Source organism: Theropithecus gelada, chromosome 19 (genome assembly GCF_003255815.1).
Source record: "Theropithecus gelada isolate Dixy chromosome 19, Tgel_1.0, whole genome shotgun sequence".
Lineage (NCBI taxonomy): Eukaryota > Metazoa > Chordata > Mammalia > Primates > Cercopithecidae > Theropithecus > Theropithecus gelada.
In genome coordinates this window covers 35,857,197-35,881,334 of record NC_037687.1, presented here as the reverse complement: position 1 = coordinate 35,881,334, position 24,138 = coordinate 35,857,197, and the positions used below count along the sequence as shown (strand labels likewise).

Here is a 24,138-nt window from a genome sequence, read left to right as displayed (position 1 = left end):
CGCACCAGTCAACAGGGTGTGTCCTCAATAAGTAGTGGGTACAGGACATTTACTGAGATGCTATCTCCAACTCCACTTCAGGAAAGCTTGCTGCAGAGTTAGAGTGACAGAGTCCAGATGCTCTGTTTGAGTCGCGGGCCCTTTGTCTCAGACGGGCGAGTCCGGGGGATTCTGGGAAGTGGAGTCCAGACGATCTGTGGAGGCTCGAGCACTTCCGGTCCCCAACTGTGACGTCGTTATTTCACTTACCATAGTAGTTTGAGTTATTTCCATATCTTGCGAGTCCTTCCGAACGAGTCTCCTTTGCTCGGGGCTCGCAACCACCCAATGATCGATTCAGGAGAAAAGAAGCCTGGGCAGAGAGCAGAGGTTTGGAGGGGCGAGGGCGGGGATTGCCGCTCGCGTCGGCTGAGCCTTCTGGCCTCGGGGGGCTGTGCTAGCGTCTCAGGGAGTGGGATTGGCGCGGCCCTGTGTGCCCTGCTTTGACTTCGCTCAGTCCGCCTCCCTCCTTCCTACACGTGCGGCCTCTTTCAGTGTGGCGTGGAGTGTCACTTAATGTCCGTTTATCTTCCATTGCTGTTTTTTGTTGTTGTTGTTGTTGTTGTTGTTTGTTTTGTAACGAGACTTTTCGGACCCTTCTAGTAGAACCGTTTTGGGACCTGAAAGAGGTAACACAAATGAGAGCCTTAAAAGCAGTCCCTGTCCCTTGTTGTCTGATGGTCTCTTGTTAATTTCCCACGAAGCCTGTCAGGTCCCCGGATTGGGTCAGAGCTCCAGCTGCCGGGGTCCTGACTCTTCTCCCTGATCCCTGCAGGGCGCTGGACGACCCCTGACGCCTTCTGACTTCTTTTTAGGAAAGCGAGGGGAGCATTTAACTTTTATGGGGGACGGCAAAACGATCAGGGTGTTTCACAGCTTTCTTTTCCCCCAAGCCCGACCTTTCTAAAAGAGCAGCAGGAAGGGACTTCTTGGCTACTGCGGGCAAAGCTCTAAGTGAGTGATCCTTGGCTTTTTTCTTTGACAGAGATGCTTACCTCAACCAAGAGGGTGTAGGATTTGTCCCTCGGGCATGGGTGTCGATAATAATTAAGCATTAATTGGTAACTTTATTCCAAGTACTTTATACCCCAAAATACATGATCTCCACAGTGGCACTGTGGAGAGGTACAGCTTTTTTAATTTTAAAGATGGGCGTGAGACACAGGTGGAGCAGGGGTTGAAACCTAGGCAGTCCAGGTCAGAGCCTGAGTTGATCATCTCTTGAATGCATTCTCACTGAGGCAGAGAAATTAGCTGGGAACAGGTGGAGAACGTACGTTAGGACTTGATTGAAGGCACCTTGAGGCAAGGCTCAGGGGCTTGGGCTTCTGTAGGAGTTTTTGTTTTTGGCTTTTTTTTTTTTTTTTAACCGTATCTACTATTTTCTTTCTTTCTTTTTCTTTTTTTCTTTTTTTTGAGAGGGAATCTTGCTGTCCCCCAGGCTGGAGTGCAGTGGCGCGATCTCGGCTCACTGCAACCTCCGTCTCCCAGTTCAAGCGATTCTCCTGCCTTAGCCTCCCAAGTAGCTGGGATTACAGGCGCCCGCCACCACGCCCAGCTAAATTTTTTTGTACTTTTAGTAGAGATGGAGTTTTACCATGGTGGCCAGGCTGGTCTCGAACTCCTGACCTCAGTTGATCCACCCGCCTTGGCCTCCCAAAGTGCTAGAATTTCATTCACTTTTTAACTAATATTTCATATTGTTGTGGAGCCATTTTATTATGGAGCATTGAGAAACTAGAGAAATTGGAATAGAAAAAAATTTTTAAGTCCCCTTGAATCCAGGATATAAAGACAGTAAATGTTATGTTTTGAATGCATTTCTTTGTAGCCTTTCTTTTTGATCAAAATTATTATTTATATTTTATTTGTAAACATTCTAACAAAATTCTAATATTATAAATGTGTTCCCCTTATCTGTTTAACTATGGAAACTTCCAGACACCACCAAGAGAGAATTCACTAGTGAGCTTTCAAGTTATGTCATGCTCATTCTTATTAATCTCATTGTTATTATTCCTTTGATTGTTTCCTGATATTTCAAAACATTTGATATTATTTCAGAGCTATAGAAAAGTTGCAAAACAGTATAAGAAATTCTCATGTACTCTTTTTTTTGGGGGTGGATGGAGTTTTGCTCATGTACTCTTTAGCCAAATTTGCCAAGTGTTTACATTTTTCTTGTTTGCTTTGTTCATGTCCCATCAGCCAAATACCACCAGGAAAATACTTGTAACTAGAGACAACTGATTGTAACTTTCTGCAGCAAGGAAGCCCACATACTTGGGTAATCGTGGGATGTCTTGTTAAGAGGCATTTAAGAAGGACTGGTGTAGCATTTCATATAACATGCTAGATAATAGTAGATATTATATTAAATAATATTGTTATCTGTAATTTATCAGATCTGTTAAAAGACTACTAATACTATAGCGTTATTTTTTACATAGTATTGGATAGCATATTATCTAACACCATGTAATCTAATCTGCAGTTCCATATTTAAATTTGTTCAGTTTTTCATTTGAACTTTTTATAACTGCCCCCTTCCCCACTCTCCATCTCTATCCCCAAAGTTCAGTTTTGTGTATCGTCTTTAGCTGTCACATTTCCATAGTTGTCTTTAGTCTGGAAGGATTCCACATCCTTTGTCTTTTATGTGCATTGTTGTTTGAAGAGTATAGGCAAGTTGTTTGGGAGAAAGACATTCATTTTTAGCTTGTCTGATATATTTCACCTTTAGATTCTCCATTATTGGTGAAGATACCACAAAAGTGTTAAGGTATCCTTTTCAATGGAACATAACAGGGTCAAGTGATACTCGTTTGTCCCTTCTTTGCCTTTTCAACTGTGTTGGCTTAGACAAGATCATGTCTTTCAGATTTGTCCACTGTAACGTTACTTTTTAAAAAATTATTATAAAGTTTCTCATAGGGAAATATGTTATTAGTGGACAGTCTGCTGTAAATAGGAGTTTCCATTTCTCCTTCATTGATTCATTCATTTGTTGAACTATAAATATTCTATCAATATGGACTCAGAATCCAACCTTATTTATTTTAATGATATATAGATTACAATTATTTTTTCGAACTCCAGTGTATTTTACATATCATAGCATTCATCCATTTCAGGTGTACAATTCAATGACCTTTAGGAACTTTGTGGAGTAACTATCATCGTAGTTCAGTTTAGATCTTTTACATCCCCCAGTTGGACTCTTCATGCTCATTTAATTTAAACTTCCTTCTCACCTCAAATCTGCCTCAACCACTAATCTACTTTCTCCATATATACATTTGCCTATTCTGGACATTTCATCTGAATGGAATCATAGAATCCATGACTGACTTCTTTCACTTGACATAATGTTTCCAAGCTTCATGTATGTTGTAACATGAGTCAGTATTTCATTCCTTTACATTCTAAATAAGATTTCATTGTATGGATATGCCAAGATTTCTCTATTTATCCATACAAGGGCCTCTTTGTTGTGTGCAATTTTGGGTTAGTATGAATAACGCTGCTGTAAGCATTCATGTGCTAATTCACATCCATATTGTTGGGCAGCATCCCTGGCCACCCTTTCATGTCTCTCTCTCTGCCTTCCATGGTACATTCCAGGCACAATTCTGTCTTTGCTCAAACTACATAACTGAGGACTCTGCAAATTCCATGAAGTAGGCGGAAAAATGATCACATGCGACGTGAGTATGGCGTGCCTCTCTTGCTGTTCAAATTTCATCTCACTACTCATACTGTCATATGTTTTTCTCAGTCTTGGAAAGACTCAAGGAGAACAACAGGCATTTGAGGATCTCTTCTGTGCCAGATGCTTCCTTCTTTTCTTTTCTTTTTTTTTTTTTTTGAGATGGAGTTTCACTCTTGTGGCCCAGGCTGGAGTACAATGGCGTGATCTCGGCTCACCGCAACCTCCGCCTCCCAGGTTCAAGCCTCAAGTAGCTGGGATTATAGGCACACACCACCATGCCCGGCTAATTTTGTATTTTTAGTGGATACGGGGTTTCTCCATGTTGGTCAGCCTGGTCTCAAACTCCCGACCTCAGGTGATCTGCCCGCCTCAGCCTCCCAAAGTGCTGGGATTACAGGTGTGAGCCACCAGCCCAGCCGCTTCCTTTTTCTCTTTCGTTATCATCAGTGGGACACCTCTCGTCCAAGTAGTCAAATGAGTGTGGTGCAGCAAAGCACCAGCCCACTATGGCTTTGTTTGTTTAGGTTGTGTGATTGTGCTGCCATGTACCAGTTACCATAGGGCACCTCCAGCTCTCTCTCATGTGGCAGGTGCCAGGTCCTCACTTGGTAAGCCAGGGCTTGGGTTCTGTTGGCGGACAATGCTGGTGTGGTTTACCATAGTCAAGACCGGAGGGTCACTGTGGTTGGTGACAGAACAAATCCAAAGCAGATCAGGTGACCTGAAGTGGCCACAGCTTGGGAGAACCTGAGTGTGCTGTGCTCTGCCACCACATCCTTGTGGAAACAACAGATTGACAGATGTTGGATAGGCGGAGGGCTGAGGTGGTGCAGCGACCCAGTCTGTCTGTCCCTGCCCTGAGGCTACTACCACTGCAGACATCCATTCCCCTGGTTGCTTGGCCCAGACCTTCGTGCCTCAGTTGTTCAGTCAGGAAGGGAGCCCATGTCCTGTACAAAAAGACATGCCTGCTAGTGACACCCACCCAAATGGAAAGCTCAGTAATCTTCAGCACCATTAGAGGGACCCTAACACCCTGGTGTTCCATGGTCTCATCCTTCAACCCTCTGAGATCCCACAGAAGTCTGGGATTTCCAGGGAAACATTGCCTCCAGATGAGAGTCAGGGAGAGCTTTGTCTGGTACTGTGGTGACATGAATCGTAAACCATACCAGAATGTGTACTCTAAAAGGAAAAAGAATGGATGAGAACACTGAGATTGGGGTCTCAGAGGCACAGCCTAATCAGGCTGCTGCCATGTCTGCCTCCACCTCCGCTTCCACCAAGCTCAGTATTTCTAAGCACACGTGGCAGTGAGTTGTTTCCTTGGGACTGGTGTGCAGAGTGTAGTGTCCATGTTACCCTAGTCAGACAGGAGTACTGTCCTACTAGCAGGCCATGGGAATGTCTGTCCCTTCAGTGATTTTATTTTATTTTATTTGTATTTATTTTTTTGAGATGGAGTCTCGCTCTGTCGCCCAGGCTGGAGTGCAGTGGCATGATCTCAGCTCACTGCAAGCTCCGCCTCCTGGGTTCACGCCATTCTCCTGCCTCAGCCTCCCGAGTAGCTGGACTACAGGTGCCCGCCACTACGCCCGGCTACTTTTTTGTATTTTTAGTGGAGATGGAGTTTCACCGTGTTAGCCAGGATGGTCTCGATCTCCTGACCTCGTGATCCGCCCGTCTCGGCCTCCCAAAGTGCTGGGATTACAGGCGTGAGCTAACCATGCCCGGCCTTTCAGTGATTTTATGAGCCACCTGTTCTATGGTTCAGTAGCTCCATTGGCCTGCAGGTGACAGGGTGCATGCCAAGTTCATCATATTTCATGAGAGAGCGCCTATTGTTTTGCATGGTCAATGAAGGATATTCCTTGGTCAGAGTGAAATTCCATGAGGTGTTCAAAAACACAATATCAGTTCTTCTCAAGGACAGCTGTGGTAGTCCCAGTGTTCATGAGTGACATATATTTATCCCTCCTAGGCAGCAAGCTATTGCCATGTTTTTTGTCCACACACAGTGTACCCAGTCAGTAGCCATACTCCTGACCAGATGGCTGGACTGCTGACAACAGCCCAGAGTTCATGAAAATGTAGCAAGATATGGTAGTAGCAGTTGCCTGCATTGCAGTCACCACTGCATATAGTTTGGTCCATCAGGCAAAAGGGCCATGTTCAGTCTCAGCCTTAAGATAGCCATTCACTGGCCAGATGTTGGTCACAGCCCAGTGGAGCCTGTCTCCTTGTTGTTTCGCAGAGCTGTCTGTAAACCATACTGTACCATCAGTAGGCACATCTGAATCTGGGGCCCCAGGGAGCCCCAGGTAGCCCCAGGAGGTGCCAGAACCCCCCTTATGGGTCATTTGGTCTCTGCTGTTAAGCTAGCCATTTGTTCATACAGCCTCCTGGGTCTGATCTTAAATGTACCATTTCCCCTTTTTTTTTTTTTTTTTTTCCTGAGAAAGAGTCTCGTTCTGTTGCCCAGGCCAGAGTGCAGTAGTGTGATCTTGGCTCACTGCAATCTCCGCCTCTTGGGTTCAAGCGATTCTCCTGCCTCAGCCTCCCCAGTAGCTGGGATTACAGGCGCCCACCACCACACCTGGCTGATTTTTATATTTTCACTACAGATGGGGTTTCACCATGTTGGCCAGGCTGGTCTTGAACTCCTGACCTGAGATGATCATCCGCCTTGGCCTCCCAAAGTGCTGGAATTACAGGAGTGAGCCACCGCACCCAGCCGAATGTACCATTTGCCTATGATAGTAGAGCTTTACCACTTATCAAATGGAGCCTGCCCAACTTTATGTGTAGGGTGAATAAGGGCCCAGGTGAGAATGGGCAGTTTATGTCACATGTGTACTCCAGCGATAAGATGCACTGTCCCCATCAGTGCCCAATAGCAAGCAAAGAATTGCCATTTATGCAAGCATCCCTTGTGGCTGCCTTAGGCAACATATCCAAAATTTCAGAGACTGGTGCACCTCAGTGTCAACGTTTTGTTTTCACAGACTCTAGTCAGTACACATGCAGATTATGGACCTTGTACCTTCATTGGACTAGCATGTTCTGAAGGTGTAAAGGCATGTCTGGGCCTTGGCTAGTTGAATGGCTTCCAAGGCCTGCTACTACAAAGGGTCCCATTCAAAGTTGATGGCTTTGCCACTCAGTGTCTATGGGGCTAAATGAACACCAAGTGAGCTATGTGCTTTCTGCAGTACCCAAAGGCCTATCGGCTGATGAGTCTCCATTCCATTAGTGGGTGCTGACATGGTTAAGACTTTTTGCTTGCCTGTATCTGGGATATTTGTTTGGCTTCCCATCCATGTGACACTGGCATTTAGCCTTCCATAGTCGGCTGTTCCTCTCCATGCCCTGGAGGTCTGTCTGACCAGCTAAAAAAGTAGGCTGTTAGTTACATTTTGACCTGGTTGGTGTAACATTTTTCTCTGTGGCAAGTAATTCCTGAATTAATGAAGTATGTCTTGTTCTCCACTAAGCATGCAGCAGTGCTTTTGCTGAACCCACTGGGGCTTGGGTGGCTTAGGTGGTAGGCAGGAGTGGATATGCCCCACTGTTATGGTTCAAAAATTACATGCAAGGACACATATCCCCTGAGGCAGCGGTGATGTTCTGTGTCTGAACAGCCCAAATGCCACCGCTTCTAATACACTCAGCAGTGGGAACCACAATCACTGACACCTGAAGTAGCCCAAAGGATTCACCCCCAAACATAAGTACCACAAGCAGACAGGCATCATGAGTCACTGAGTTCTTCCTAAAAGCTTTGATGTCATTAGTTTCATTTTTCCCCTAAGAAATATTAATATTTGAATTCCTCCCTCTCTTTTTCCCTCTTTTTTTTTTTTTTTTTTTTTAAGGCAGAGTTTCACTCTTGTTACCCAGGCTGGAGTGCAGTGGCACGATCTCAGCTCACTGCAACCTCCGCCTCCTGAGTTCAAGCGATTCTGCTGCCTCAGCCTCCCGAGTAGCTGGGATTACAGGCATGTGCGACCATGCCAGGTTAATTTTGTATTTTTAGTAGAGATGGGGTTTCTCCATGTTGGTCAGGCTCGTCTCAAACTCCCGACCTCAGGTGATCCGCCTGCCTCAGCCTCCCAAAGTGCCAGGATTACAGGCATGAGCTACCGCACCCGGCCTTCCCTCTTACCTTGATAGGAATGGTGAAGACCCAGAGACCGGGCTCCATCCCTAATTGTGCTGTTCTTTTTGGGATAGAAAAATCTGTCATCCCTCACCAACAATCCGGGATAGCCAAAATAGCATGTCCTTATGATATTGCCTATACCTGTCCTGCAGATCGTGAGTCTCTCTTTCTCGAAGGCCCACATCATGCTTACTGGCTCCCTTCTTCTTAGCTGCCTCAGAGACTTTCTGATAACCCACTTCACCCACTTCCAGAGCCCTCTGGCCCCAGGAATATGCGATTACTTAAAAGCCCCACAGTCAGTATATTACACGCCATGCTCCCCTGTTTTCATTTGCCATCCTCTCTTTCTGAATCCATGCAGCCAGCTCACATCTATAGAGGGGTGACCTGTGTCCCACTTATCACTCTGTTTTTTCCCATAAATCATGCAGCTTCTTTCCAGCTCCTGTGCCCCCAAGCTGCCATTACTGCCCTGGACCACAAGCTGGGGGGCATTATGCTCCCCCTTTGCTAATGCATGGTTCTGTCGGACCAGACCCTGCTGTGCCAATTCTGTGGAGCAGGTTCACGGGTTACCAATGTACATGAGTTCAGTAGAAGAGTACACTCAATACATGACTAATTACATAAAGCAGATTTATTGCTTACAGGTAGGCAGCAAGGGAGAACAAAAGCCTGCAGTTCCCTGTGAGCCAGTCCCCCAAGGCTCAAGAAAGCTGCCTGGAGTGGGTAGAGTCTGAATTGCAAGGGCCCCATTTGCAGCTCAGCCGAGGCACCCCAAGAGGCAACGTGTCCTGGATTATGTGCCTCAGGGGCAATATAGCTTACTGGGAAGTTCCTCCCTCACTTGAGATGTTATCTTCCCTAGGAAGGACATGTACATTGCATTTGTAGCACATTCTATGGTTATTATTGAGAGCTATGAGCAAGAAGGTGGGCAGAGTCAATCGAAGGTAATACTGAAAATTGCCCAGTTACCTAAAACTTGTTTGTTGGGCAAATAGTAAAGAAATGTGATCGCATCCGGGGTTAAAATATGAGAGAGAACAATGAGTGTTATCAAACCAGGTTGGGACTGAATTACTAAATGTTGCTGGAGCAATAGGCAAGATTCATTGAAACTTATATATATATATATATATATATGAAGCCCAGGATGCAGCATTTAGAGTTTTAGAGGGTTACTTATAAGTAGACTCAATGAGCGCACAAAGTAAAAATATAGGACCTCATTTTCTTTCTATTCTTTTTTGTCTGTTTGTTTTTGAGACAGAGTTTTGCTCTTGTTGCCCAGGCTGGAGTGCAGTGGTACAATCTTGGCTCACTGCACCCTCTGCCTCCCAGTTTCAAGTGATTCTCCTGCCTCAGCCTCATTTTCATCATTGCATTTCTGGTGGAGCTCAGGAAAAATCAGTCATTGTCAGGACACAAACAGAATAAGTCGTAAATCTGTAAGCTGACCTGTGTCTCAAGATCCAGAACAACTTTACACTTGTCCCTTGTGCCAGTGCAATGCTGCTGTCTACCAATAGTCCTTGGCTATAAGATCGAGGTGACATCTGCTTGATGTTGTAGGAGGCAGTGACCTTCAAGGACGTGGCTGTGGTCTTCACTGAGGAGGAGCTGGAGTTGCTGGACCCTGCCCAGAGGAAGCTGTATCGAGATGTGATGCTGGAGAACTTCAGGAACCTGCTCTCAGTGGGTGAGGACAGGCGCCCTCTGTAATGGAATGTCAGGCCCCAGGAATGGTTTTGTATCCTAGGGTTTTCAAGTTTGAGTGTGCAGTGAGAACCTACATTTCCAGTAAATTTTGCCTAGCTATTAGGTTGGTGCAAAAGTAATTGTGGTTTTTGTCATTGGAAGTAATGGTACACCACAATTACGTTTGCACCAACATGATATTACCTTGAACGTGTTGGGATTAAGCATGTGACTTTGCCTGTTCACAGGGCATCAACCATTCCATGGAGATACTTTCCACTTCCTAAGAGAAGAAAAGTTTTGGGTGATGGAGACAACAAGCCAAAGAGAAGGGACTTCTGGTAAGAACCAAGCAGTTGTGTGTCCCTGCATGTTATTCCTGTCTGTTTTAGTTCTGTCCATGCCCATTTCCAGCATTTTGGGGTAAATGGCCGAACCTGTTTGCTGGATTATTACAACCTCCTCCTGCTGATGCCCCTGCTCCAACCCTTCCCACCGTGCCATCTGTTCTCACGGTAGCGAAAGTGATCCTTAGGAAATGAAAGACACATTGCCATTAGTCAGCTCAAAAGCCTTTCTGGCTTCTTGTTTTTATTAGTGTTACAACCTCTTTAAGTGGCTTTTGTAGACCCTGTGATCTGCTCTTCATCCCACACTGTGTGACTGCATCTCCTGTCCTCTCCCACTTGCTCCATCTTTTCCAGGCACATTGTCCTCCCTGCTGTTTCTCTATCCTGCCAAGGATGTCGTATTGCCTGTTGTGGCCAGTGACGTAAAACTCAGCAGATTGAACAAGAAACACTTATCTTTCTCTTCTGTAGGCCTGAAGTCTGACACATCTCACTGGGCAAAAATCAAGCTGTCTTAGGGCTTTGTTCCTTTCTGGATGTTCATGGGGAGAAGACTTCATTTTGGTTTACCAGTCTCTAGGCACTGTCTACACTCCTTGACTCTTATTTCCTTTCCTCCATCTTCAAAGGCAACTACATTGCATCCCTGACCATTCTACTATAGTCATGCTCCCTCTGCCACTCTTCTTATGCCTTCCTCTTTCACCTTTCAGGCCCCTTGTGATAGTATTCATCAATCCTGCGTGATTCAGGATGACCCTTCCACTTTCTGCTTAGCTGGCTAGTGACCTCAGTGACATCTTAATCTCCCTTGCTGTGGAACATAACATGTTCATAGGTTCTGAGGATTGGATGTAGACATCTTTCAGGAATGATTATTTTCTCTACCACAAAAGATTCTGCCTCCAAACCCTCACTTGCTCTTCTCTCTGATTGGAATACACTGTCCCCACAAAACTTACTGATCCCTCTTTTAGTTTATGCAGCTCTCTGCTCAGTTTTAATATCATAGGAGAGGTCGTCTCCAAGCACCTTATTGAAAATACTATCCTATCTTTACTCTTCTTGGCCTGCATGTGTTGCGTCTCATGTATTTTTGTCTACAGATAGATCACCTCTCCCCTTTACAATGTAGTCTCCTGAAGGTATTTATCTGTTTCTTTATGACTGCGTCTTCAGCACCTAGAATACTCCTGGTACATGGCAGGTATCTGTAAATATTTGGTATTCTTGTGAATGAATTAATGGATGAGAGGCCTTGACTGTCTGTAAGAATCATGGAGATAGCTAATAAGTGACAGATATACCAGAGTGAATGTTATATAGTCATGCCTTGGTAACCATGGGGTTTTATTCCAGGGCCCCCTTGTGGATACCAAAAGCCAAGGATGCTCAAGTCCCTTCTACATGTAAAGTATTTGTGTATACCCTACGCACATCCTCTCATATACTTTAAGTCATGTCTAGATTAGGTATAACACCAAATGCAACGCCTACCCATTGCTTTATTCACATGGATTCAGTGTATAGGACTCAATGTGAGAAATTCACGTTTTGCTGTGTGGAACTCTGTGGAATTTTTTTTTTTCCAAATACTTCTGATGCACTGCTGGTTGAATCCATGTATGCTGAACCAGCAGATATGGAGGCTGACTGTATGTTGCAGGACAGTTGTTTTTTTTTTTTTGTCTGTGTATGGCTGCTTGTTCAATTTTGACTTTCTTAGATTCTCTTGACATGGTTGGTTTTCTGTGTGTTCTGTTGACCCACATCCCGTGGAAACTTTCAAGCATTGTTTTCATGACCACACTGAGAAACATGCCTTCCATGGGGCTTACCCTGGAACTTTCCTTAAGGACCATGTTTATGTCTGTGAGAAATCCTTTATATCTGTGAGCTGAATGTTGCTTATATTTCTGTATGTTTTTCTTCAAAAAATGTGGTGTCTATTTCTGTATCTTTATACAAATTTAATTGTCAAAATGTGAAGGAATATAAATTTTACAGAAATTTTTATTTATGTTTACAGAGATAGAGTGTTGTATTTTCATCTGGTGAACTTTATGACCTGAAAGGAATTGGGAACTGTTCTCAAAATAGAAACCTCCCAAAGGATACTCTCCCTTCTCTTTAGAGACTGCTTATTTATAAGTGAAGCATATTAAATATATCCATGTACTACTGTGTGCTGACAGGTACATACTTACCAATTAATATTTTCCAAGATTCTTTCCATTTGGAAGTTATCTTTCCGTTGGAAAAATTTACCTAATTCAGGACTTGGTAGTATCCTGACAAAGTTCTAAACATTTTGTGAGCATGAGCCATAGTAAGAAACATACCTTTCAATGTAACCCAGACATTTTTCATGTGTGTAGATGTGTGTGAGTGGCTTTAGTAAGCAATTCATGTAATGACATTTTTCCTGCTTGTCATAATGCTGCAATAATTTTCATTCTAGTTCTTTTTTTGTAAATGTTTATTGTGGGTTTTAACTTTATTTCAGCTCATTGAGGCATAGTCTTGAGTATAAAAAGTTATAAAACCTGTTTACATCATAGGCTTTCTTTTCATTCCACGTGATTCTTAACAACTTTGGTTGTCTGCTCAGGAGCATCCCCCTTTGTGAACCTCTGGAAGGACAGCCTTTCAGATTCCCCTCAGAACTACAGTTGTCTGTCCCTGTACTCTTTCATATAACCAAGTTACTGTCCATATCAAAACAGAAAAATAAGATTAAGTGTTTTTATACATGTATAAAATTATTGTGGGGGAATACTTTGAATGTATAGATATTAAACACTCTGAGGTGTTTGGTGTTTAGCATTGTGAACAGTTCAACCAACTATGAAGTTTAGTGGGACATTTTACAGAGGACTGCTCTCACTTCACATCAAGTGAACATTCGGCAGCTTTTCAAAACTATCTTCATGTTTAGTAATTTGCTAGAAAGACTCTTAGAATTCACTGAATGCTTTTATCTTCACAGTTACTGATTCTTACAGGGAAAACATGCATATTATAGTTAACCAAGATGAGAAACCAAATAAGACAGAGTCCAGGGAAGGACCAAATCCTTATTTTCTATTGTATTCTCCTAGTAGAGTGGAGTATGTTACATTGCCAGGATTAGCATGTGACTTAGACACAGATAACTCCCAATCAGGGAAACTTACCTGAGTGCTGGGATCCAGAGTAATTATTGGGGCTCCATTACATAGCCATAATTGGTTGGTTGATTCCCATTTGGTTATTTAGTCTCCTGGTTCACTGATTCCCTGTGAGGTAAAGCCCCTCCATGAATCACACTGATGTTCTTTCTGATGTGAGGAGGACCACCCGCCATGCGCCAAAGGAGTGGCCAGTCACAACTCTAAATAATATTGTTTCACTATCCAGAGTTACCCAGGTTTTACCTTCAAGCAAAGAGACTCTCCTCAGGCATGACACTGCAAGATCCTAGAGATTACCTCTCAGATGCTGACAACGTCCTGACCTCTTTCAAGTTAGGTTAACTTCTTTGTAAGGATGTATGACAGACAAATATATAAACGACGTATTCTGTTATTGCTTCTCCTTAAAGTTCCTTTGGATTCATATTTCACTACGTATGTAATATTTTAGCTTTATGATTTACCACACAACATTTTAGACTCACTAAAAAATTCACTAGAAATAGCAATAAGTGAAGTGTATATATTAATTTTTTTAAACAAGTATTTTATTTCTATCCAGAATTTTACATATGAGACATGGTGTGGTTCTAAATTGGTCTAATGCAAACCAGAAACCAGGGTGCGTTTGGAAAACAGAAAATGAATGTTCATTAAAGTTAAATCCCACATCCTAAGTGTGAAGTCTTGAAAACACCGAACAAAGACTTTACTTGTCCACATGTCTCGTTTGGTGTTTTTTGTTTGTTTCTGTTTTTTGTTTTTGTTTTTTGGTTGTTTTTTTTTGAGGCAGAGTCTCACTCTGTTGCCCAGGCTGGAGTGCAATGGCCTGATCTTGGCTCACTGCAACCTCTGCCTCCCAGGTTTAAGCAATTCTCCTGCCTCAGCCTCCTGAGTAGCTGGGATTACAGGTGCATGCCACCATGCCTGGCTAATTTTTGTATTTTTAGTAGAGATGGGGCTTCAACATGTTGGCCAGGATGGTCTCGAACTCCTGACCTCATGATCCACCTGCCTCGGCCTCCCAAAGTGCTGGAATTACAGGTGTGAGCCACCATGCCCGGCCTACTTGTCCACATGTCTTAATTCTGTGTCCTTATAGGCAAGATCCAAACTGAAATGGAGACTGTTCCAGAAGCAGGAACACATGAAGAATTTTCCTGCAAGCAAATTAGGGAACAAATTGCAAGTGACTTAACCAGGTCTCAAGATTCCACCATAAATAACTCTCAGTTATTTGAACAAGATGACGGCTCCTCCCAGATTGAGGAAAGACTATCTACAGTTCACACAAGAGAAAAACCTTCCCAGGGTGGAAAGTGTAAACAGTCCTTCCATGATGTTTCCATCTTTAATCTTCCTCAGCAGTTATGTTCAGGAGAGAAGTCTCATACCTGTGATGAGTGTGGAAAAAGCTTCTGTTACATCTCAGCCCTTCATATTCATCAGAGAGTCCACATGGGAGTGAAATGCTATAAGTGTGATGTGTGTGGCAAGGAATTTAGTCAGAGCTCACGTCTGCAAACTCATCAGAGAGTCCACACTGGAGAGAAACCATTCAAATGTGAGCAGTGTGGGAAAGGCTTCAGATGTAGATCAGCACTTAAAGTTCATTGCAAATTACACACGAGAGAGAAACCTTATAATTGTGAGAAATGTGGGAAGGCCTTCATGCACAATTTCCAGCTTCAGAAACATCAGAGAATTCATACTGGGGAGAAGCCATTCAAATGTGAAATATGTGGTAAGAGCTTCTGTCTTAGGTCAAGTCTTAATAGGCATTGCATGGTTCACACAGCAGAGAAACTGTACAAATCTGAAAAGTATGGAAAAGGTTTCATTGATAGGCTGGATTTGCATAAGCATCAGATGATTCATACAGGACAGAAACCATATAATTGTAAAGAATGTGGGAAGAGCTTCAAATGGTCCTCATATCTTTTGGTCCATCAGCGAGTCCACAGTGGAGAAAAGCCATACAAATGTGAGGAGTGTGGGAAGGGCTACATTAGTAAATCAGGTCTCGACTTCCACCATAGAACCCACACGGGAGAGAGATCTTATAACTGTGATAACTGTGGGAAGAGCTTTAGACATGCTTCTAGTATTTTGAATCATAAGAAACTCCACTGCCGAAGAAAAACATCGAAATGTGAAGACTGTGGAAAGAGGCTTGTACACCGGTCATACTGTAAAGATCAACAAAGAGACTACAGTGGAGAAAATCCATCCAAATGTGAGGACTGTGGGAAGCGCTACAAGAGGCGCTTGAATTTGGATATAATTTTATCATTATTTTTAAATGACATATAAGTTATACATGTTTGTGGAGTGTGAAATTTGATACATGTATATAATGTATATAAATGTATGCTGATTAAATCAGTTTAATTTGTGTATCACCTGAAACATTTATGATTTGTGTTGGAAAAATTGAACATCTGTTGTTTGGATTTGAAACAAGTTACTGTTGATTATAGTCACCTATAGGGCTGTAGAACATTAGAAGTGAAGTAGTGAGGAGTTTTTTTGTTTTTGTTTTTGTTTTGTTTTGTTTTGTTTGAGATGGAGTCTCACTCTACGCCCAGGCTGGAGCACAGTGGTGCAATCTTGGCTCACTGCAAGCTCTGCCTTCCGGGTTCAGGCCATTCTCCTGCATCAGCCACCCGAGTAGTAGGGACTACAGGTACCCACCACCAAGCCCAGCTAATTTTTTGTATTTTTTAGTAGAGATGGGGTTTCACTATGTTAGCCAGGATGGTCTCAATCTCCTGACCTCGTGATCCGCCCGCCTCAGCCTCCCAAAGTGCTGAGTAGTGCGGAGTTTTGAATAAAGTTACAGGATCAAGGGCCAGGGTTCTAGAGAGAGGAAAAGAGAGGGAGAGAGATTTTTCTTGGGACTGGAACCCGAATGAACTTAGTCCAGGGGAGGGGTGCAGTCCCTCCCACTGCTTGCCACGTTGATCAGGCCTGCAAAGTCAACCATTTCAATTCATCCTGCATGGATATCTATTCAGGTGACTTGGATCAGTAAGACAGGGAAACTTTCCACCCATTCCTCATGGATGTCTATTCAGGCAACACAAGCCAGTAAGGATTAGGAAAGGAGGGGCAAAGCACCCTGAGTGAGAAAAAAGATAGGAAGAGGAAAAGAGAGAAAGAAAAAAGGGAAGGGATTGACTGGGCATTGTGGCTCATGCCTGCAATCCCAGCATGAGAGGCCAAGGCGGGCAGATTGCTTGAGTGTAGGAGTTTAAGACCAGTCTGGGCAACATGAGGAAACCCTGTCTCTAAAAAATACAAAAATTAGCCGGGCATGATGGCACATGCCTGTAGTATCAGCTACTTAGGAGGCTGAGGAGGGAGGATCATTTGAGCCTGGGAGGCAGAGGTTGCAGTGAGCTAAGATCACATCACTGCACTCTAGCCTGGGTGACAGAGTGAGACCCTGTCTCAAAAAGAAAGAAAATCATTGGCTGGTAGGGTGAGGCGGTCCCAATCCCTCTTGGACTGAACAAAGGAGGACAAACACGGGAATAAAGATAAAGACAAAAGAGTATATTTGGAAGAAGGGGTCAGGAGGCTCCTTGCTTCTAGTGAACCAGGGCCATGAGCTTCTAGATCCCTTTGTATTTATTTAGCAAAGGAGATAGGGAGAAGGAGGTGGTTGTCAGTCAGCTGCTTGACTTGGTGCAGGCCTGTACGACTGCATTCTCTGAACAGTAGTCTCCAGATGTTCCAGTAGATAACCTCAAGGAGCACAGCACCAGGGAGTGTTTGAACCCAACAAACCTTCTGGCGGCAGGCGCAGATGTGAATTTGCTCACATCCTGCATTCATGATAAACAGTGTGCTGTTTGATCATCTAGCCTTACTGGAGTGCTGAGTTGGTCATGATCCTCTGGCTTTCGGCTCTCTACAGCAGAGGCAGAGGCAAGGAGGTCCATGAGGCTGGAGAAAGCCACCTGTTGTGGTAACACCGAGTCAAAAGTTCAGTCAGGTGATTTTCAATTGTGAAGAACTCTTGTCCAGCAGTCCTGTCAGTTCACATGTCTCCCCCTCAGGGAGAGAAAGGCCCTCCCCCATGTCCCATGATCCTAGACAAATCCACAAAGAATATGCCACCAACCACAGGTTCCTGGGCTCTCTGCAACAGAAATTGAAATGAGGCTGAAAGGGTTTTCCCAGACAAGCTTTCGTTGGAGCTTATGCCAGGACATAAGGGAGGCAGCACAAGAGAGAATCTCCTGACTCCTTTCAAAGAGCTCATAGGATTGTTTATTTGGCAGAGTGTGGAAATTAACATCAGGAATAGGGTTTGAAGGCTGGGCTGGGCAAAGCACATGACTGGTAGGGCATGCAGGTCAGTATTACCTGGTTGCAATGGTTACCTTGTATAATGGGCCACCTGGTGGTCTGGGTGGTGGCAACAAGGCTGTAAATCAATTGTTTAGCATTTCATCCCGAAGTGAGACACTCTACAACTTTGTGATATACCAGGGTTCTTGGAACCAATCCCCCACATATACTAAGGGTCAACTGTACTAGGACACTTCATACCTCACTTTCAAATAACCAGACCAAAGATAAGTAAGAAAAAACAAACAAACAAACAAGTAAGGAAATAGAGGATTTGAAGAACATTATACACAAAATTGACCTAAAACACATATATGGAATAACCCACACAACAACAGAATATACATTTTCTCATTTGCACATGGAATATTCTCCAGGATAGCTATATATTGGGCCATGAATCAAGTGTTAATAAATTTTAATACAATAAAATACTTTTTAAAATTACAATCTAGATCACAAAAACTAGAAATGATAGCAGCAAGAAAAGTGAAAATTCACAAGTATGTGGAGACTAAACGCATTCTTAAATAACCTATATGTCAGAGTAAATTAGAAGGGAAATTAGAAAATATATGGAGACCATTGAAAATAAAAACAATGTGCCAAAATTTATCAGATAAGATAAAAGCAGTAGTAGGTGGGAAATTTGTACCTGTAAATGCTTATATTAAAGACAGAAATATCTTAAATTCATGACCTAATTTTATATTCATGAACTACAAAAGGGCAAAGAATTTGAACCAGAAAGCTAGTAGAAGGAAAGAAATAATGCTGATTAATGCAATGACAAATGGAGAGTAGAAAAACAGAAAATTAACCAAACTGAGAGTTGGTTATTCCAGAAGATTAAGAAACTTGAGAAACCTATAGTTAGATTGACTAAAAAATAGAGAAGCCTCAAGAAACAAAATTTACACACAAAAATGTGAACATTACTGCAAATTTTAGAGAAAAATGATTATAATAGAGCACTATCTGCAATTGTAAGCCAACAAATTGTACCACCCAGATGAAATAGACAAATCCCTTAAAACGTATACCCTACCAAAAATGAATCACAAAGACAGAAAATCTGAGTAGATCCTTAACTAGTAAGGAGATTTAATCAGTAACCCAGAGCCTCCCAACAAAGAAAGGCCAAAACTAGGTGGCTTCACTGGTTAATTCTTCCATTTAAAAAAAAAATTATTTTTATTTTTAGTAACCCTTATTTTACTTAGAAGTATTCCAAACGTTTAAGGAACATTTAGCACCATAACTCCTCAACCTCTTCCCAAAAATGCAAGAGGAGGGAACATTTCCTAGTTCCTTCTTTGAGGCCAGGATTACCAGGGTACCAAACCAGAAAAAGACATTGCATGAAAATTATAGACCAACATCCCGTATGAATACTGATGCAGACTCTACCATAAAATACCAGCAAAATTCAGCAGTATATTAAAAGGATTATACTCAATGACCAAACATTTATTTCTGGAATGCAAATATAATTTATGACTCAACATACAAATATTAATGTATTATGCTGCATGAACAGATTGAAAGATATAAAAATATAATTCACATGATCATGTCAGTGAATGCAGAAAATTCATTTAACAAAATTCACCTTTTCATGATTAAAATACCACTGAAACAACTAAAAAGAAAAGAAACTATCTCAACAAAATAAAGGCTAGATGTGGAAAATCTCAAGAGCTTATTTTCATATTCAGTGGTGAAGGACTGAAAGCTCTTCTTCTAATATCAGGAACACAATGAGTGAGTTTGCTCCACTTTTCCACATCTAGTCAACATAGTATTGGAAGTTCTAGGCAGAACAATCAGGAATAAAAGGAAATAAACCTGTTAAAATTGGAAACAGATAAAACTGTGTCTATATGCTGACGACATGTTCTCATAAATGTAAATTCTACTCAAGAAAAAAACCTCTTAGAGCTAACAAAGTCAAAAAGTTGCAGGAAAAATACCTAGATAGAAGAAGCAGTTATATTTCTACACAAAAAACAATCTGAAAAGGAAAATACTTCTCTTGGCCATAGCATCAAAAAGAAACAATTACTTAGGAACTGTCATAACGAAGGACGAGAGAAGCACTTGAACACTGAACTCTGCAACACCTTACTGAAGGAAATTAAAGGAGGCACGAATAAATGGAGATATATCCATTATTAATGAGTTGACAGACAAATTACAAGGCAGTCAATACCACCTAAAATGGTCTACAGATTCACTGCAATCCTTAACGTAATCACAATGATTTTTTTTCAGAAATGGAAAAATTCACCCAAGATTCATGTGAAATATCAAGGGATGCTCTCTCCCATGGTCATATCCTAAACCTTGTCATTTCCTAGAAAATACTCTTCGGTAAAATTTGCAGCACTAGTCTGCAACAACTATCACCTGTATTGCCACTTGCGTTGCATCAGCATTCTTGCATCAATAATCTTAGTACCTTGCCAATACCTACAATCCTGAGGCTATCACCTTTTTGCTCTTTTATCCCCTTATGTCCTCACAGCCAGCCAAGTGCATCTCTTGTCAGGAGACGACTGCTCACTTCCACTTCTATCTTACATCCCAGAATATGTCCCATGAAAATCTCTAGTTAGACAAAGGCAGGGAAAGATAATATTTGATTTTTTAGGCTTTATGGAAGAGAGAGGAATGGCAATAGGGGTTTGGAGTAGACCCTGCAAGCAGCAGTCAATAGGGTGTATCCTGAATAAATAGCCAGTAAAGGACATTTGTTTTGATGCTCTGTCCAATTCCACTTCAGGAAAGCCTGTCACAGAGTTAGTTAGAGTGATGTTTTATTAGAATAATGATGACCTCCATGTTTTTGATTTTTGAATTATTCTCATGCTTTGGAATTAAGGAATTTCTCATTACAAATTATTCTTCAGATACATTGTGTATAATCATGTTCTTAGTTTCTAAGCACTTCTGTCGGGTTATACAGGGCAGTGAGTGGACATATCTGTTAAGCATTAACTCTGGGCATTGTGGTGAGTGTAATGGTAGAAGTATTTTCAATGTGTTGTGAGGGAAAGAAGTATACCAATTCATGATAGGTGAGTGGGCTATTGGTGTAACTGAAAGAAGGTCCAGCTGCTCATCACTTATAGAAAAAAGCCAAAATAACAAAAGGAATGTGTGATAAAAAGAGTGAATTTTATTATTTGTTGCTAGCAAGGGAAAGAGTGACTGGAATCTTTTCCAAAAGTTGCCACTTTTCAATTTGTGGAGAGAGGGCCACCATTTAAGAAGCGGGTTTGGAATTCAGAGAGGTAAGGGGGGTTAGGAGGTACCTGATGGCATGTCTCACTCTGATGATCTTGAATTATTGTTCCATCTAGTGAAGGCGCCAGCGCCATCATGGGCTCAATCAGGCTATAAATTAATGGCAATCAATCTTGCAGTTCATCTGTCGCCAGGAGGAGAGAATTTCAGAGCTGCCTGATCCTCATCAGTATTCTTCTCATGAAGCTTCTAAGGAAAATATATGAGCAGATAAGTGAGCATGGTGTGAGCTTAACAAGCATCCAAGTAAATAAATGTGCATAGGGCATGGAAGCATAAGGTGAGAAAAAGAAGGGAGTAGAGTTTTAAAGCAGATTTGGAGGCTGTATTTCAATACGAAAGAAAACACATATGTAGTTTGTCTCAAAACTACTTCTTGAGACTGGGGAGAAGAGGTAAAGAAAAAACAGTTTTTAAAATGTAGCTCGAAGCTAAGGTGCTTGGTTACGTAGGCTCCAAAACACTATTAGGCCAACCAGCCCAACCTTGCTTAAACTTGAGTAATGATTCAAATATAAAATGCATCACTTTAAAATGTATCCTTTAGTGGTTTTTAATATATTCCTAAAGTTGTGCAACTGTCACTACTCTCTAATTTCAGGTTTTTTAAATCAGCCCAGAAAGAAATCCCCTATCCTTTGGCAGTCACTCCCAATTCTTGTCCTTTCTCCACCAGCTCCTGGCAATCACTGTTCTACTTTCTGTTTCTACAGATTTGCCCATTCTGAATATTTCATGTAAATGAAATCATACAACCAAGCTCTCTTCTGTATCACATCTCTTAGCTTTAATTTCTCTTGGTGTATACTTAGGAGTGAAATTGGGTAATAAGCTGTATTAGTCTGTTTTCACACTGCTATAAAGTACTCATATAAAGTATAAGACTGGGTAATTTATAAAGAAAAGAGATTTAATTGACTCACAGTTCCAAGTATTAACAGGAAGTATGACTGGGAGGCCTCAGGAAACTTACAATCATGGTGGAAGGCAAAGGAGAAGAAAGCACTAGAACAGAAGAGAGAGAGCAAAGGGTAAATGCCACACACTTCCAAACAACTGGATTTCATGAGAACTCACTCATTATCATGAGACTAGCAAGGGGGAAGTCCTTCCCCATGATTTAATCACCTCCCACCAGGCTCCTCTCCCAACATGTGGGAATTACAATTTGAGATGAGATTTGGATGGGGACACAGAGCCAAATCATATAAGCCCAATCTTTTTGTCAGTCTATTTTGCCAGTATCAGCCTCTTTGGGATGTCCATGCCCTGAGATTCTGCGGTCTTCATTCTGGGAATGAACTGAGTCTAGGGCTGCAAAACAGATGAAGAATGCTCCCTGCAATACATATTACAACACATAGGATGATAAGTGTGGTGAAATGGTGAAATTGGCAATGGACAGAGAGGACAGCAGTACTGCCCTTAGATCCAGGGAAGTGATGTCCTGTGTGTCATGGGCCCACAGTTTCCAGTGCCTCCTTCACATTCTTCTTTGGTATCTGGAACTAATCATGCTTGGCAGTGCTGTTCAAGTGGAGTTCCCTGAGCCCTGACCTGGACCTGTGTTTGCCTCATTCTGTTTTCTGTTTTGTTTTGTTTTTAATCTAGAGCAGATGTTTGGTGTTATTTGCAATTTAAATAGCAAATTTTCATTTAAATTGAAAGCAAATTCAGCCTAGCACTATGGCTCATGCCTGTAATCCCAGCATTTTGTGAGGTCAAGTCAGGAGGATTACTTGAGACCAAGAGTTCAAGACCTACCTTAACAACATAGTGAGACTCCATTGCTACAAAAAATCTAATGAAGTAGACAAATACGGAGGCTGAGGCAGGAGAACCCAGGAGGTTAAGGCTGCAGTGAGCTATGATTGTGCCACTGCACTCCAGCCTGGGTTACAGAGCAAGATTCTCTATCTAAAAAAATAAAGTAAAATAGCAAATACAAACTATATGTGAATACCATTTTTATAATTAGATTGGGAAGATTTATAGTAAAATTTGAACCATGAAACTTGAGTCCTCTTGCTTTGTTCTTTTTCTGAATCGTTTTGGACATTCTGAGTCCCTTGAAATTTCATATGAATCCAACATTCAGCATGGTAATATTTAAAGAGAAGTCAGCTGGCATCTTGAGAAGTATTCCATTGAATTTGTAGAACTGTTTGGGGAGTGTCTCCATCAATGTTTAGTCTTATATTCCACGAAGATGGAGTGCTGTTCTATTTATGTAGATCATCTTAGCTTCATTCAACAAAATAGTAGACTCAACAAACTTAAATGACCTAGTATTTCTTGGGGAAAAATATTCCTAAACATAAAGGAAAGTTTAATGAGTTTGATAAGCATAAAAAATAAAACTTATGAAAAGGGAAACAAACACTGGGAAAAGCTCACCACACATATATTTGACAGCAGAGGTATAAACAGACTATACAAATACCTCCTACTTGGTGACAATAAAATGAAAAACTAATTTTTAAAAGACCAAAATGGTTAACTATACAGTTTTAAAAATTATATACAGATGGTTGCCAAGCACATTTGGAGGTATGCATCACCATTATTAATGAGAGAAATAGAAATTAAAATCAATATGTAACATCATTCCTCACCACTAGAAAGACAAAAATTAAAACAACGAGCAATACTAAGTCTTGGCAAAGAGTTGGAAGAACTATAGTGTTTAATACATTGCTAGCAGGAGTATGAAACAGTATAAATTCCTTGAAGAACTGTTTGGCAATTTCTTATAAATTTAAACATACAACTGTTCAGTAACCCAACATAACAGCATACTCAGATATGGCAGATGTTGCCACTAAAACAACACTTTAACCAAGCATTATCCTCTGTTTAGTGGTAGGTTATATAAGGTATAGCATTGTGTCTTTCACCTTGGAGGGGATATCTGTGTTTCAGAAATTGAATTTCAAGAAACATCACCTAGGTCATGGTTCCCTACATTTTCATGGGGTTTATCATACCCCATGGTTTATAGATTTCTAAAGGATCTCATTTGCCACTTTCTGCACATCAGATTCTAACAGCATGGTGTCTTTTTTTTCTTTTTTCTTTTCCTTTTTTTTTTTTTTTTTTTGAGACAGAGTCTTGCTCTGTCGCCCAGGCTGGAGTGCAGTGGCACCATCTCGGGTCACTGCAACCTCCGCCTTCCAGGTTCACGCCATTCTCCTGCCTCAGCTTCCCAAGCAGCTGGGACTACAGGTGCCTGCCACCACGCCCGGCTAATTTTTTTGTATTTTTTTTTTTTAGTAGAGACGGGGTTTCACTGTGTTAGCCAGGATGGTCTCAATCTCCTGACCTCATGAT

General features: G+C 41.9%; 2 protein-coding genes across 3 annotated transcripts in view; both read left to right on the top strand.

The window, feature by feature from the left end:
- The first annotated feature begins 253 nt into the window (after positions 1–253).
- The window catches only part of ZNF223 (zinc finger protein 223), a 46,615-nt gene continuing 22,730 nt past the window's right edge, over positions 254–24,138 (top strand). Inside the window, exons 1-2 of the mRNA XM_025366348.1 lie at positions 254–369; positions 933–993. The gene's annotated coding sequence lies outside the window, so the exon portion shown is untranslated. The remainder of the gene's footprint in view (positions 370–932; positions 994–24,138) is intronic.
- Positions 3,717–15,549, top strand: ZNF222 (zinc finger protein 222). 2 transcript variants are annotated; one of them, XM_025366349.1, is made up of 4 exons: positions 3,717–3,746; positions 9,492–9,618; positions 9,866–9,958; positions 14,243–15,549. In XM_025366349.1, the coding sequence occupies exons 1-4, from the start codon at positions 3,732–3,734 to the stop codon at positions 15,451–15,453; spliced, it is 1,446 nt and encodes a 481-aa protein (XP_025222134.1). In that variant the 5' UTR covers positions 3,717–3,731; the 3' UTR covers positions 15,454–15,549. The 2 variants fall into 2 exon arrangements, with proteins under 2 accessions (XP_025222134.1, XP_025222135.1); XM_025366350.1 differs by lacking the exons at positions 3,717–3,746; positions 9,866–9,958 and having other exon boundaries at positions 9,495–9,618.

Excerpts from the sequence above, each read along its gene's own strand:
- ZNF222 (XM_025366349.1), top strand. Across the intron at positions 9,619-9,865 it reads CAGGAACCTGCTCTCAGTGG|GGCATCAACCATTCCATGGA; the intron begins GTGAGGACAGGC and ends GCCTGTTCACAG. Across the intron at positions 9,959-14,242 it reads CCAAAGAGAAGGGACTTCTG|GCAAGATCCAAACTGAAATG; the intron begins GTAAGAACCAAG and ends GTGTCCTTATAG.